Source organism: Salmo salar, chromosome 28 (assembly GCF_965601325.2).
Source record: "Salmo salar chromosome 28, fSalSal1, whole genome shotgun sequence".
Taxonomy (NCBI): domain Eukaryota; kingdom Metazoa; phylum Chordata; class Actinopteri; order Salmoniformes; family Salmonidae; genus Salmo; species Salmo salar.
In genome coordinates this window covers 19,288,714-19,306,129 of record NC_138318.1, presented here as the reverse complement: position 1 = coordinate 19,306,129, position 17,416 = coordinate 19,288,714, and the positions used below count along the sequence as shown (strand labels likewise).

The following is a 17,416-nucleotide window of genomic DNA, read 5'->3' as shown; positions in this document are numbered from 1 at the left end:
ACTTAAGTGTCTTGTTGTAAACAGGATGCATGTTTTGGAATATTTTTATTTTGTACAGGCTCTGTTCACCCTGTCATTTAGGTTAGTATTGTGGAGAGACTACAATGTTGTTGATCCATCCTCAATTTTCTCCTAAAACAGCCATTAAACTCTGTTTTAAAGTCACCATTGGCCTCATGGTGAAATCCCTGATTGGTTTCCTTTCTCTTCGGCAACTGAGTTAGGAAGGACGCCTGTATCTTTGAATGGTGTATCAATACACCCAGTGACTACAAAGTGTAATTAATAACTTCACCCTGCTTAAAGGGATATTCACTGTCTTGTTTTTTTATTTTTACCCATCTACCAATAGGTGTCCTTCTTTGCGAGGCATTGGAAAACCTCCCTGGTCTTCATGGGACCTCCCTGCTCTACTGAGGGATCTTACAGATAATTGTATGTGTGGGGTACAGAGATGAGGTAGTCCTTCAAAAATGTCGTTAAACACTATTATTGCAAACAGAGTGAGTCCATGCAACATATTATGTGACTTGTTAAGCACATTTTTACTCCTGAACTTATTGAGGCTTGCCATAACAAAGGGGTTGAATTATTTTTGATTCAAGACAAAGGTTAAGCTTTTCATTTTTAATTAACCTTTAAACATTTCTAAAAACATAATACCACTTTGACATTATGGTGTATTGTGTGTGTCCCATTGACACAAAATCTAAATTTAATCAATTTTAAATTCAGGCTGTGAATTGGAAAAAGTTGCTGGGAATGGGTGTGAATACTTTTTGAAGGCACTATATTTTCTGCCACAGCTTTTTAAAATCATTTTTGTTTTGTTCTGGCACTGGATGTAAAAATAATAATTTTGGGATCAAATTTCATGGGCAGTTATTATTTTTGGATAAGCTTGTATATGGGCAGATATTGGATGCTGTACATCAACTGAGTTTTGTAGTATACTGCCCATAATTGAGGTTATTAGATGCACAAAATAGCTTTATTTCATTTGGTTGGAGTGAGTTGTGTTAGGACCCCAGGGGTAGTATTTGTGGTGCCTGAACAGAATCCCAATGAGACATCTTCTATCTAGCTGCCGGCGTATCATGATGCCAGTGTGCTACAGTAGTAGATGTTAAATCTCTATTCCTGTTTGACCCTGCCATAGAGAACATGTGTCACAGTGATTTAATCATAGTTAAGGAAGGCTTACTATATACAGTGCATTCGGAAAGTATTCAGTCCCCTTCACCGTTTCCACATTTTGTGATGTTACAGCCTTATTTTAGAATGGATTAAATCGTTTTTTCCCCTCATCAATCTACACACTGTACCCCATAATGACAAAGGAAAAACAGATTTTTAGAATTTTTTGCAAATGTATTAAAAATCGGAAATATGACATTTACGTAAGTATTCAGACCTTTGCTGAAGCACCTTTGTTCAGTACTTTGTTGAAGCGATTACAGCCTCAAGTCTTCTTGGGTATGACGCTACAAGCTTGGCACACCTGTATTTGGGGAGTTTCTCCCATTCTTCTCTGTAGATCCTCTACACACTCTGTCAGATTGGATGGGGAGCATCGCTGAACAGCTATTTTCAGGTTTCTCAAGAGATGTTTGATCCGGTTCAAGTCCAGGCTCTCAAGGACATTCAGAGACTTGTCCCGAAGCCACTCCTACGTTGTCCTGTTAGAAGGTGAACCTTCACCTCAGTCTGAGGTCCTGAGTGCTCTGGAGCAGGTTTTCATCAAGGATCTCTATTCTCCCAGTACCTGCCGCTGAAAAACATCCCCATAGCATGATGCTGCCACCACGCTTCTCCGTCGAGATGGTGCCAGATTTCCTTCAGACGTGACGCTTCGCATTCAGGCCAAAGAGTTAAATCTTGGTTTCATCAGACCAGAGAATCTTGTTTCTCTGGTCTGTGTCCTTTAGGTGCCTTTGGGAAAACTCCAAGCGGGCTGTCATGTGCCTTTTACTGATGAGTGGCTTCCGTCTGGCCACTCTACCATAAAGGCCTGATTGGTGGATTGCTGCAGAGATGGTTGTCTTTCTGGAATGTTCTCCCACCTCCACAGAGGAACTCTGGAGCTCTGTCAGAGTGACCATTGGGTTCTTGGTCATCTCCCTGATCAAGGCCCTTCTCCCCCAATTCCTCAGTTTGGGCGGGCGACCAGCTCTAGGAAGAGTCTTGTTGGTTCCGAACTTCTTCCATTTAAGAATGATGGAGGCCACTGTGTTCTTGGGGACTTTGAACGCTGCAGACATTTTTTGGTACCCTTCCCCAGATTTGTGCCTCGACACAATCCTATCTCTGAGCTCTACTGACAATTCCTTCGACCTCGTGGCTTGGTTTTTGCTCTGACATGAACTGTCAACTGTGGGACCTTATATAGACAGGTGTGTGTATTTCCAAATCATGTCCAATCAAACGAATTTACCACAGGTGGACTCCAATCAATTTGTAGAAACATCTCAAGGATGATCAATGGAAACAGGAAGCAGCTGAGCTCAATTTCCCAATCTGGCCCTCATACCATCATGGTCACCTAATCAGCCCCAGCTTACAATTGGCTCATTCATCCCCCCTTCTTCCCCTGTCAATATTCCCCAGGTCATTGCTGTAAATGAGAATGTGTTCTCAGTCAACTTACCTGGTAAAATAAGGGTTAAATGATTAAGTGTCATAGCAAAGGGTTTGAATAATTATGTTATTAAGGTATTTCAGTTTTGATTTTCAATAAATTAGCAAACATAAAAAAAAACAGATTTTGCTTTGTCATTATGGGGTATTGTGTGTAGATTGATGAGGATATTTTTTTTAATCCATTTTAGAATAAGTCTGTAATGTAACAAAATGTGGAAAAAGTCAAGGGGTCTGAATACTTTCCGAATGCACTGTAAATGCATCATTGCAAAGAGTAATATGTGTGCAGAAGTTGTAGTTGGAGTTCTTTAGCCAGAGGCTAAATTTCAGTTCTCTCTCTGTGAATTTGCTTTCTCTCATCCTCTGTTCCAGTTTGTGTGTCATGGACATGACAGTACCACGGACGTTTGCTATGCGTATACCAGGGGCCACATCAAGAGTCTCCGAGAAGGCGTGCTGATTTAGAATCAGTTTTTCCTTTTAGATCACAATGAATAAGGACAGAAGGGACTTGATCATAGGTCAGCACCTATGGTCCCTGAGCCATCTACTACTCAGTTTGTCTGATGGTCACCAGATATTTATCTGCGTTAAGGAGTTATACTAACTCTCTTTCCCTCCATCTCTCTTCTTTATCTCTAATCCCCTACAATCATCCTGTTAATGAGAATGATTCAGATATTTCAGAGAAACCTATTTCCTCAGGCTGCTTTTATTTGCTAGGCTTTGCTTCTTTCTTTCCTGGATGTTTTGAGGTTTCTCTGTTGTGTGTCCCAAATGGCACCCTATTCCCTATATAGTGAACAACTTTACAACTTTACAGTAAACATAGTACTATACCATAAAGGTAATAGGGTGTCATTTGGGACTCATATCTGTGTGTCTGTAGCATCATACAGCTTGTTTAAACACAGGAACATGAAAGAGGCAGATTCCCGACAGTATGTTTTTGACACCGGGCTAATGTTGTAGTGTGGAAAAAGTAAAGACAGATTGTAGCTTCCATCAATGTAATTATTTATATTTTGCATATACAGTTGAAGTCGGAAGTTTACATACACCTTAGCCAAATACGTTAAATTCAGTTTTTCACAATTCCTGACATTTAATCCTAGTAAAAATTCCCTGTCTTAGGTCAGTTAGGATCACCACTTTATTTTAAGAATAAGAAATGTCAGAATAATAGTAGAGAGAATGATTTATTTCAGCTTCACATTCACATTCCCAGTGGGTCAGATGTTTACATACACTCAATTAGTATTTGGTAGCATTGCCTTTTAATTGTTTAACTTGGGTCGAACGTTTCGGGTAGCCTTCCACAAGCTTCCCACAATATGTTGGGTGAATTTTGGCCCATTCCTCCTGGCAGAGCTGGTGTACCTGAGTCAGGTTTGTAGGCCTCCTTGCTCGCACACACTTTTTCAGTTCTGCCCACAAATTTTCTATAGGATTGAGGTCAGGGCTTTGTGATGGCCACTCCAATACCTTGACTTTGTTGTCCTTAAGCCATTTTGCCACAACTTTGGAAGTATGCTTGGGGTCATTGTCCATTTGGAAGACCTATTTGCGACCAAGCTTTAACTTCCTGACTGATGTCTTGAGATGTTTCTTCAATATATCCACAAAATTTTCATTCCTCATGATGCCATCTATTTTGTGAAGTGCATCAGTCCATCCTGCAGCAAAGCACCCCCACAACATGATGCTGCCACCCACGTGCTTCACGGTTGTGATGGTGTTCTTCGGCTTGCAAACCTCCCCCTTTTTCCTCCAAACATAACGATGGTCATTATGGCCAAACAGTTCTATTTTTGTTTCATCAGACCAGAGGACATTTCTCCAAAAAGTAAAATCTTTGTCTCCATGAGCAGTTGCAAACCGTAGTCTTGCTTTTTTATGGTGGTTTTGGAGCAGTGGCTTCTTCCTTGCTGAGCGGCCTTTCAGGTTATGTTGATATAGGACTCGTTTTACTGTGGATATAGATACTTTTGTACCTGTTTCCTCCAGTATCTTCACAAGGTCCTTTGCTGTTGTTCTGGGATTGATTTGCACTTTTCGCACCAAAGTACATTCATCTTTAGGAAACAGAACGCGTTTCCTTCCTGCGTACTATTGTTTGTACAGATGAACGTGGTACCTTCAGGCTTTTGGAAATTGCTCCCAAGGATGAACCAGACTTGTGGAGGTCTACAAATTTTTTTCTGAGGTCTAGGCTGATTTCTTTTGATTTTCCCATGATGTCAAGCAAAGAGGCACTGAGTTTGAAGGTAGGCCTTGAAATACATCCACAGCTACACCTCCAATTGACTCCAATGATGTCAATCAGAACCTTCTAAAGCCATGACATTTTCTTGAATTTTCCAAGCTGTTGAAAGGCACAGTCAACTTAGTGTATGTAAACTTCTGACCCACTGTAATTGTGATACAGTGAATTATAAGGGAAATAATCTGTCTGTAAACATTTGTTGGAAAAATTACTTTTGTCATGCACAAAGTAGATGTCCTAACCGACTTGCCAAAACTATAGTTTGTTAACAAGAAATTTGTGAAGTGGTTGAAATAGAGTTTTAATGACTCCAACCTAAGTGTATGTAAACTTCTGACTTCAACTGTATATATATACATACACATACATACACATATAAAGACATACATATACACATACATACATATAAATACATATACATACATACCTTTTATATATATATATATATATATATATATAATATATTTAAAAAAATATATTTTATTACTCTCTACCACCCCTCCCCTAATTGGAGTAAACTAGCTAGTGAACAACAACGCTTAGGCTTCTACTTCCAGCTTATACATACTATATACAGTGAGGGAAAAAAGTATTTGATCCCCTGCTGATTTTGTACGTTTGCCCACTGACAAAGAAATTATCATCTATAATTTTAATGGTAGGTTTATTTGAACAGTGAGAGACAGAATAACAACAAAAAAATCCAGAAAAACGCATGTCAAAAATTTTATTAAATGATTTGCATTTTAATGAGTATTTGACCCCTCTGCAAAACATGACTTAGTACTTGGTGGCAAAACCCTTGTTGGCAATCACAGAGGTCAGACGTTTCTTGTAGTTGGCCACCAGGTTTGCACACGTCTCAGGAGGGATTTTGTCCCACTCCTCTTTGCAGATCTTTTCCAAGTCATTAAGGTTTCGAGGCTTCGGTTTGGCAACTCGAACCTTCAGCTCCCTCCACCGATTTTCTATGGGATTAAGGTCTGGAGACTGGCTAGGCCACTCCAGGACCTTAATGTGCTTCTTCTTGAGCCACTCCTTTGTTGCCTTGGCCGTGTGTTTTGGTTCATTGTCATGCAGGAATACCCATCCACGACCCATTTTCAATGCCCTGGCTGAGGGAAGGAGGTTCTCACCCAACATTTGACGGTACATGGCCCCGTCCATCGTCCCTTTGATGCGGTGAAGTTGTCCTGTCCCCTTAGCAGAAAAACACCCTCAAAGCATAATGTTTCCACCTCCATGTTTGACGGTGGGGATGGTGTTCTTGGGGTCATAGGCAGCATTCCTCCTCCTCTAAACACGGCGAGTTGAGTTGATGCCAAAGAGCTCCATTTTGGTCTCATCTGACCACAACACTTTCACCCAGTTGTCCTCTGAATCATTCAAATGTTAATTGACAAACTTCAGACGGCATGTATATGTGCTTTCTTGAGCAGGGGGACCTTGCGGGCACTGCAGGATTTCAGTCCTTCACGGCGTAGTGTGTTACCAATTGTTTTCTTGGTGACTATGGTCCCAGCTGCCTTGAGATCATTGACAAGATCCTCCCGTGTAGTTCTGGGATGATTCCTCACCGTTCTCATGATCATTACAACTCCACGAGGTGAGATCTTGCATGGAGCCCCAGGCCAAGGGAGATTGACAGTTCTTTTGTGTTTCTTCCATTTGCGAATAATCGCACCAACTGTTGTCACCTTCTCACCAAGCTGCTTGGCGATGGTCTTGTAGCCCATTCCAGCCTTGTGTAGGTCTACAATCTTGTCCCTGACATCCTTGGAGAGCTCTTTGGTCTTGGCCATGGTGGAGAGTTTGGAATCTGATTGATTGCTTCTGTGACAGGTGTCTTTTATACAGGTAACAAACTGAGATTAGGAGCACTCCCTTTAAGAGTGTGCTCCTAATCCCAGCTCGTTACCTGTATAAAAGACACCTGGGAGCCAGAAATCTTTCTGATTGAGAGGGGGTAAAATACTTATTTCCCTCATTAAAATGCAAATCAATTTATAAAATTTTTAACATGCATTTTTCTGGATTTTTTTGTTGTTATTCTGTCTCTCACTGTTCAAATAAACCTACCATTAAAATTATAGACTGATCCTTTCTTTGTCAGTGGGCAAACGTACAAAATCAGCAGGGGATCAAATACTTTTTTCCCTCACTGTACATTTTATGGACACAGTCTATTTTACAATAATTCTATTTTGTTTGTTTTACTCCTGTCTTTCCTCTACCTCTCCCATCTATTTCTGATATGCATCCGGTTTGATTGCTATTTGCCATATCTTTCAAACTGTGCTCTTTCACAAACGTTCTGAACCTATATATGTTTTACGGACACAGTACTGTATGTTTTACATTAGTTATCTTGTTGTTATTAGTCCCAACCTTCAGCTCCATTCAACCCCTCCCATCTATCTCTTAACACCATCCATATTGGATTTCTATTTGCCATATCATCTTCAACTGTGCTGTGATGTTTGACAATAGTTCTTAACTTGTCTATTCTCATTGTTTCTACAGATTGTAAATTGAAAATAAACATTTTTGCCAAAAGTATTATTATATTATTGATTGATTGACTATGACTTTTCAGATCACCCAGTAGTGCTATTTGCAGAGTTACCTCCAGATAAATATTGCAATTTTTCCTGGACCTGTGACCAAAAACAAGCTACATATGGACAGTACCAAAACAAATTAGCAAATTATTCTGTCTCTTCGCAGCTAAATCTGCAGAGCTGGGAAGATTGTATCCCCCATATAAATAACATTCTATTGGTTGCAAGAATTTTGTATAATAATTTACATTTAAAAATTCTACGTTTTGAATCCTGCGTCGTTTTGCGTATCAGTTCATAAACCATGTGCCATGGAATCGGTACATCAAAAATCTCTTCCCAACTATTTCACAATCTATATGGCAGGGCTGTCAATGTTTTTGTCCTTAATTGAAACTGGTATACTTTTTTATTTATCACAATTTATTTCTCTCTCTTTCCCGCTCTTTCTTTCTCCTTCTCTCCCCCTTCCCCCAGTCTCTCTCTCTCTCTCTCTTGTTCTCGCTCTTTCTCTCTCTTCCACCCTCTCTCTCTGCTGTGTGGGAGACTTTTCTCCACTGTTATAATTATCATAATAGTTCCTGCTGTTCCTGTCCATGTACCTGTACTGTGTACTCCCCATCAGGACTACCCACATTACTGTTACCGTACTAAACAGCACAGCAGAGTGCTGTGTGGGAGGAAATCGGAATGCCATTTCCCAACGCAATGGGAGACAGAGGAAGCTTCTCTTTAGAGGGATTACAGTCACAGAATGTGTCTCAAATGGCAACCTATATGCTATGTCGTGCACTATATACACTGAGTGTACAAAACATTAGGAACACATTCCTAATATTGAGTTGCACCCCCTTTTGCCCTCAAAACAGCCTCAATTCGTCGGGGAATGTCAGGGATTCGTCGGGGATATTGGCCGATGTTGACTCCAATGCTTCCCACAGTTGTGTCAAGTTGACTGGTAGTGGATCTCTACTCCGAGTAGCTCGTTCCATCAATTTGCAGATGGATACACTGCTGCCGTGAATGGATGCACCTGATTGGCAATGATGTTCAGATATCCTGTGGCATTCAAAGTTGCCCCATTTTATCAAGGGGCCCAATGTGTGCCATGAAAATACACTCCACACCACCACCACCAGCCTGTAATGTTGTCATGCGGCATGATGGATGCATGTACTCATGTGGTTTCCTCCATACCCTAGTCCTCCCATCAGCCTGAAACAGCAGGAACCAGGATTCATCAGACCAGGCATTGTATTTCCAATTCTCCTGTGTGTTTTCGTTACTTAGCCCACTGCAACCGCAGTTTCTAGTATTTTGCTGAAAGAAGTGGAACTCTGTAAGGTCGTTGGCTGCCACACCCCATTCGTATCAAGGTACGTCGAGTTGTGCATTCTTTCATGGGTCTTTGGGCACCAATGTTGTACTGGACTGTCAGTTGACTAACTGTAGCCCGTCTGTTGCTCTCCACAATTCGTGTTAGCCTCCTTTGTCCTTTTTCATCAGTTACCCGTTTTCGACCACTGGCCTGCCGTTGGCTGGATGTCCTTTGGGTGGTTGACCATTCTTGATACACACGGGAAACTGTTGAGCTTGAAATACCAAACCGGTGAGCCTGGCACCTACTACCATACCCCGTTCAAAGGCACTTAAATCTTTTGTCTTGCCCATTCACCCTCTGAATGGCACACATACACAATCCATGTCTCAATTGTCTCAAGTCTTAAAAATCCTTCTTTAACCTGTCTCCTCCCCTTCATCTACACTGATTGAAGTGGATTTAACAAGTGAGGGATCATAGCTTTCACCTGGATTCACCTGGTCAGTCTAGGTCATGGAAAGAGCAGGTGTTCCTAATGTTTGTACGGTCAGTGTATATAGGGCCCCATTTGGGACACGTCCAGTGATAGACACTGTTACGAATGTGGAGGTTTTCCTCAGATCCTAGACTAAGTTCTACCCACTGGGACTGACCTGTGGTCCTCATCTGACATCACTTTACTGGACCAGACATAACAGGAGGAAGTGGGTGTTTTAATATACTGTAAGGGTAGGCTGTATAAAGTGTGAGGTTCCAATAATCAAGAGATACCGAGAGAGGTTTATCTCCACAGTAGTTGTGTTAGTGTGGTGGAGTGGGGAGGGGAGGGATATGCACGGTAGTGTGAAGATAAACTATTAGTAGAGATACTAAGATAGGGGGACCACTGCTTGTGGTACTGAGAGTACTGAGTACTGTCAGAGTACTATACATAAAATAAATAAAAACACAATTTGATTTGATTTTGATGTCCGTAACACACAAACTCAAAGAGGGGATGAGCAAAATGACATTTTTCAGAGATAACTAAATTTCAGCCTACTGCTAAAATGTGTATGTGCTTGCCTGAGTGCATGTTAGTAATGCTTAGTAATCTAAGGTTTCCTGGAGTAATACAGAACCATTTATTATGATAGTGCATAGTTCTGTTTTTCTGTATGACAGTGGACAGTGGACTATAGGAACATTCTCAGTCACTGGATGAAGAATGTTGTGTGACTCTGTCCAGTTGTTTTTCTGTCTATGTTCAGCACATGTTCCTATTATTACTGACCAGGGAAGAGATGGAGACCCACACACTGTTGAAATAGAGGAATAAATCCAGTGAAGCAACATTAACCTCCATAACAGTGTCTGCGATCCCAAATGGCACCCAATCCCTTACATAGTGCACTACATTTGACCAGAATCCTATGGGCCCTGGTCAAAAGTATCTCACTATATAGGGAATAGGGTGTCATTTGGGACGCAACCAATATGACTCACGTGAATCTCTTAACTGTGCTGTGTGTTTCTTAATTTGCTGTGAGGTTTTATGTCTTTGTCTCTTTTTATTTACTGTGCACTTATCTATTTGATCTACCAAACCTTTTAGACTGAATAAACCGAAGAATGGTTTCACCGTTTCACAATCATCAACCAAACTAACATACAGTATTCTTCTAGCTTGCACGATATCCTCAAGGTGGGGATGTGCAACGAAGCTCAAGCTTTCATGTTGCCATTTTAGGGGTTGTAGTCATGACAGCTCACCATAACTTTTGACAACTCTCACCCTGGGAGCTGCAAAAGGCAACGACAGAGTAATAGATAACAGTTTATAATTGTGGCAAAACAACCTCCTTTAAACGAAGATCAATGATTTATTGGATCAGTCGTTGGTACTAAGTACTGGATGTGGTATACGTTGTCCTATGCTGATTAATTTATCAGAAACGCTAACCTGCATCTTCCTTCCTGTCTCTCTCGCTCTGTGCAGTGCTGCGGTGGGAGTGGGTTTCTATGGCAACAGCGAGACCAACGACGGGGTTTACCAGCTGACGTACTCCCTGTACAATGCCAATCACACCCTGGGAGGAGTCGACAGCCTGGTGGGTAGCACTACAGACTCAATACATAACCATACAGCTGACCTACTCCCTGTACAACACCAATCACACCCTGGGAGGGGTCGACAGCCTGGTGGGTAGCACTACAGACTCAATACTTAACCATACAACTGACCTACTCACTGTACAACACCAATCACACCCTGGGAGGGGTCGACAGCCTGGTGGGTAGCACTACAGACTCAATACTTAACCATACAACTGACCTACTCCCTGTACAACACCAATCACACCCTGGGAGGGGTCGACAGCCTGGTGGGTAGCACTACAGACTCAATACTTAACCATACAACTGACCTACTCCCTGTACAACACCAATCACACCCTGGGAGGGGTCGACAGACTGGTGGGTAGCACTACAGACTCAATACATAACCTCTAAGTTTGCTGTACATTATCACTTCGCTACATTACCACTACATTACCATACACTACATAACCATACAGCTGATGACTCTGTACAACACCAATCACACCCTGGGAGCCGTCGGCAGCCTGGTGGGTACTTTAGAATACTCTCCCCCCCCCCCCCCCAATCCTACTCCCTATGCCACGGGGACAAACTCCCCATGAACAAAGAACCATCCTCCTCCTCCTCCTTGGTGTGCCCCCTACTTTACACTGTGAGGCCCTTCCTGGCTATTTATATCTGTCTCATTTTTTCAATTTGTGGTAAGAAGCGCTGATGATGACATGTAAAGAGGCACCCAAATCCAGCTTTATACGTCAATTTCACACTCTCTGGGGCGTTTTATCACTCAGATAATAAGGCTCAGGACTCTACAGGAAGTTTTGTCAGTGGGATTTCAGTTCTATTTTCTCTCAGTGCTAAAAAGGAGCAAGCTATGTTTGATCCCAGCAATTTATAGGCAGAAAAGGCACATAAATGTTGTGATGTATGTCCCTTATGATGTACAGACCTTAATGGTTGAACATAAGAATCAGATTTCCTTCATTCTGAATTTGATGAAATATGGTCCAATTTAAAATGCCGCAGATGCTATTATCCAAAGACACTTGTAGTACAGTTAGTACACTTATAGCGCTATATACTGTATATTCAGTGTAGTCTAAGTGGCCTATGCAGGAATCAAACCCTGCTTCAACCAAGAATAGATTGAGCCATGGGAATCACCAAGTCTCTGATCAATATGTCACACTCCCCTGTTGACTGGGATGATTATATAAGCCTCTCTGGCTTATTATGACATCACCATTACATCACCCACTATCCTCCTTCCTTATCACCTCCCTCAGCAGTAAAGCAGGAAGTGCATCATCGTGAGAGCGAGAGAGAGACTCCAGATGACTTCTATGAACGCTGTCAAAGAGCATGGATTAACTCCCCATCTGTGTTAAAGGAGTAAGTTAATGTTTCCGTAGCTAGCTGTCTCTCTCATGGCTGTGACTCACACTGCTGAGCCCGAAAACACACATAGCCGGTTTACCGGGCACAGATTAAGCCTAGTCCAAGACTAAGATGCCCTTTTAATGGAGATTTTCAACTAAGCATGGCCGGGAAACTGGCCCACAGCGTATAGAACCAATTAGCCTGATTCCTATCTGAGCTGTTAGTCCTGGTCTTCCAGCTGTACAAAGGCCTTACTGTGTCTTATAGACAGACTCCACAGTCTCCCTTCACAATCAGACTCCAAACACACACACTCACACACAAACACACACACACTCCACAGTCTCCCTTCACATAATCAGCCGTGAACCCAGGAAGCAAAGACCTTTGAAGAGGACCAATGGCCGGGCGTCCTGATAGGCTGCTTCAGTGTTAAAGTCTCCTTTCTGACAACAATGGCTGCTTTGGCTTCTGCCCCCGCCACTCAGATGCCTCCTCCTCCCCCTCTCCACACACTCTTCAGAAGTCGGTTCACATCCAAAGAGCAGATCTCTTTGACTAGGAGGGGATGGAAATGAAACACTTAACAGTCACCGTCAATGGAAGTTGGCTGCTTTTTAACTTCACAGTCACCATCAATTTTCCCTGCTTTGGTTGAGTTAGTTAATTAGTTCTGGACCATATGGTTGTGTAGATTTCTATCTGCCCCCCACACAGAAAACCCTGACTGGGAATCTGAATGAACAATCAGACACACAGTTAGAAGACATTCTTTTCTGAAGAAGAAGCCAGAAAAACAGTCTGCTGCTGATAGCGTAATGGGAATTACGGGAATTTGGAATGCTTGGTCTATTGTGTAATCTTTAAGTGATATCCCATATGAACTAGGAACTCTGCAGACATCCTATAAATACATTGTTATATTCTTTGCTGAGGCTTGGAGGAAGGAGATGGTGAATGAAGAGAGAAGTTTTGACAGCCAACAGTCAGAACTCTAGCCTGGTCCCAGATCTGTTTGTGTTGTCTTGCCAACTCCTGCCAATGACCGTAAAAGTTGGCAAGACAGCACACACAGATGTCAGACCAGGCTATCAGTGTTGTTTGTATTAGTCAGTCAGAGAACAAGGTTCTCTGGCCGTGGTTGGGACCTGGCCATTGACATAACTGTAAACTTATTTCCCTCAACCAAACACGCTCTCATCGTAATAGGCTTTGTCTGGAAACAATAGACATTAAAGATTAGTTATTTGACACTGTATGTGACTTAAGGATTTACATGAGAACAATTTCCAGCATAAGCAACTAAATTCAAAGAATCGGGCTCTTGGAGAGAGAATGTTTGAAAATTGTTGAGGGGAAGGAAGCATGGTTTTGTATGGCATGGAGTTGACAAGCCATTGATCAACTGCCTGGTTGGAGGTCTCTGTGTGCATCCCAAATGGCACCCTAACCCCTGCATAGTGCCAGCAGCATGCTACCCTGCGTCCCACTTCTGGCTTGCTTCTGAAGCTAAGCGGGGTTGGTCCTGGTTGGTCCCTATATGGGAGACCAGATGCTGCTAGAAGTGTTGTTGGAGGGCCAGTAGGAGGCACTCTTTCCTCAAGTCAAAAAAATATATATCCCAAATCCCCATGGCAGTGATTGGAGACATTGCCCTGTGTAGGGTGCTGTCTTTCAGATGGGATGTTAAACGGGTGTCCTGACTCTCTGTGGTCACTAAAGATCCCATGGCACTGATCATAAGAGTAGGGGTGTTAACCCTGGTGTCCTGGCTAAATTCCCAATCTGGCCCTCATATGGTCACCTAATCATCCCCAGCTTACAATTGGCTCATTCATCCTCTATCCTGTAACTGTTCCCCAGGTTGTTGCTGTAAATGAGAATGTGTTCTCAGTCAACTTACCTGGTAAAATAGTGCACACATAATACTGCACCATAGCACTCTGGTCAAAAGTAGTGTACTTGTAGGGAATAGGGTGCCATTTTGGATGCAGCCTCTGTGTGTAATGGCTGGTGACTGACTGAGAGTTGGACCTGGGCCTGGGTCTGGATCTGGGCCTATAGACTCCTAGGTTTGATTCCTGTCCCAGATCAGGGATTTCAGAAGGGCATCCCTCAGGTCATTAACCTGCTGGCTGATGCAGCCTTCTCATCCTTACACATACTGTGCTGCAGCTAGAACACGAACATGAAGGTCAGCATGTCAATGTCACAGGATGGTGTCAACATACACTATCTGACAAAGGTTTTAGAACACCTACTCATTCAAGGGTTTTTCTTTATTTTTACTAACATCAAAACTATGAAATAGCGCATATGGATTCATGTTGTAACCAAAAAAGTGTTAAACAAATCGAAATACATTTTATATTTGAGATTCTTCAAATAGCCACCCTTTGCCTTGATGACAGCTTTGCACACTCTTGGCATTCTCTCAACCAGCTTCACCTGGAATGCTTTTCCAACTGTCTTGAAGGAGTTCCCACATATGCTAAGCACTTGTTGGCTACTTTTCCTTCACTCTGTGGTCCGACTCATCCCTAACCATCTCAATTTGGTTGAGGTCAGGGGATTGTGGATGCCAGGTCATCTGATGCAGCACTCCATCACTTACCTTCTTGGTAAAATACTGATTACACAGCCTGGAGGTATGTTGGGTCATTGTTCTGTTGAAAAACAAATGATAGTCCCACTAAGCCCAAACCAGATGGGATGGCGTATCGCTGCAGAATGCTGTGGTAACCATGCTGGTTAAGCCATGCTGCCTTGAAATCTAAATAAATCACAGACAGTGTCACCAGCAAAGCACTCCCACACCATAACACCTCCTCCTCCATGCTTTACGGTGGGAAATTCACATGCGGAGATCATCCGTTCACCCACACCGCATCTCACAAAGACATGGCAGTTGGAACCAAAAATCTCCAATGGACTCCAGACCAAAGGACACATTTTCACTGGTCTAATGTCCATTGCTCATGTTTCTTGGCCCAAGCAAGTCTCTTCTTCTTATTGGTGTCCTTTAGTAGTGGTTTCTTTGCAGCAATTTGACCATGAAGGCCTGATTCACACAGTCTCCTCTGAACAGTTGATGTTGAGATGTCTATTACTTGAGCTCTGTGAAGCATTTATTTGGGCTAACTCTGGGTCTTCCATTCCTGTGGTGGTCCTCATGAGAACCAGTTTCATCATAGTGCTTGATGGTTTTTGCGACTGCACTTGAAGAAACTTTCAAAGTTATTGATATTTTCCGTATTGACTGACCTTCATGTCTTAAAGTAATGATGGACTGTCATTTCTCTTTGGTTATTTGAGCTGTTCTTGCCATAATAGGGACTTTTTTTACCATATAGGGCTATCTTCTGTATACCAACCCTACCTTGTCACAATACTATTTTTTTATTTTTTTATTTCACCTTTATTTAACCAGGTAGGCTAGTTGAGAACAAGTTCTCATTTGCAACTGCGACCTGTCCAAGATAATGCATAGCAATCTGACACATACAACAACACAGAGTTACACATGGAATAAACATGTGGCTCAAACGCATTAAGAAGGAAAGAAATTCCACAAATTAACTTTTAAGAAGGCACACCTGTTAATTGAAATGCGTTCCAGGTGACTACCTCATGAAGCTGGTTGAGAGAATGCCAAGAGTGTGCAAAGCTGTCATCAAGGCAAAGGGTGGCAACTTTGAAGAATTTATTTGTTTAACACTTTTTTGTTTACTACATGATTCCATATGTGTTATTTCATAGTTTTGATGTCTTCACTATTTTTCTACAATGTATAAATAGTAAAAATAAAGAAAACCCCTTGAATGAGTAGGTGTTCTAAAACTTTTGACCGGTAGTTTACATAGTCACCCTATTTCTAGCTCCAGGCCAACTTTGCGGTATTTAACCAGCCACGTCACGGACACCGAAACCTTGCTCCCGGACAAGCTAAATACCTTCTTTACCCGCTTCGAGAAAAACACAGTGCTGCCGATGCAGGCCACCGCTGCTCACTAGGACTGTGAGCTCTTGTTCTCAGGGGCCAGGTAAGTAAGACATATAAGCGTGTTAACCCTCACAGGGCTGCCGGCCCATACTGCATTCCTAGCCGCATCCTCAGAGCAAGTGTAGACCAGCTGGCTGCAATGTTTATGGACATATTCAATCTCGCCCTATCCCAGTGTGAGAGGCTAGGTAAGGATAGGTAAGGATCATTATCACCTCCACCTTACCCGATACCCTAGACCCACTACAATTTGCATACCACCCCAACAGATCCACGGATGATGCAATCACGAGACAGCCTACAGGGAGGAGGGCCCTGGCAGAGTGGTGCCAAGAAAATAACCTCTCCCTCAATGTCAACAAAACAAAGGAGCTGATCGTGGACTTCAGGAGACAGCAGAGAGAGCACATCCATATTGACAGGGCCACAGTGAAGAAGGTGAAAAGCTTTGACATCACTGGGAACCTGAAATAGTCCATCCACACAGACAGTGTGGTGAAGAAGGCGCATCAGCGCCTCTTCAACCTCAGGAGGCTGAAGAAATTTGCTTGGTCCCTAAGACCCCACAAACTTCTACAGTTGCACCATTAAGAGCATCCTGTTGGGCTTTATGGCCTGGAATGACAATTGCACTGTCTGCAATTGCGGTCAACCCAAAGCATCACAGGGGGCACACTGCCTGCCCTCCAGGACATCTACAACACCCAGTGTCACAGGAAGGCCAAGAAGATCAAGGACCTCAGCCACCTGAGCCACGGCCTGTTCACCATGCTACCATCTAGAAGGCTGAGACAGTACAGTTGCATCAGGCCATCAGACTGTTAAATAGTCACCACTAGCCAGCCTCCTCCCAGTACCCTGCCTGAACTTAGTCACTGTTACTAGCCGGCTACCACCCGGTACTCTACCCTGCAAGTTAGAGACTGCTGCTCTATGTACAGTGCATTCGGAAACTATTCAGACCCCTTGACGTTTTCCACATTTTGTTACGTTACAGCCTTATTCTAAAATGTATTAAATAAAAAGTTGCCTTCATCAATCTACACACAATACCACATAATGACAAAGCAAAAACAATTTTTTGAAATGTTTGCTAATTTATATAAAAAAAACTGAAATACCTTATTTACATAAGTATTTAGACCCTTTGCTATGAGATGTGAAAT

General features: G+C 42.5%; 1 protein-coding gene across 2 annotated transcripts in view; it reads left to right on the top strand.

The window, feature by feature from the left end:
* Positions 1 to 17,416, top strand: part of ttyh2 (tweety family member 2) — a 116,741-nt gene that overhangs the window by 46,296 nt on the left and 53,029 nt on the right. For both annotated transcript variants that reach the window (XM_014179816.3, XM_014179817.3), the window contains exon 3: positions 10,767 to 10,878. In XM_014179816.3, coding sequence (XP_014035291.1) covers positions 10,767 to 10,878 — 112 coding nt within the window. The remainder of the gene's footprint in view (positions 1 to 10,766; positions 10,879 to 17,416) is intronic.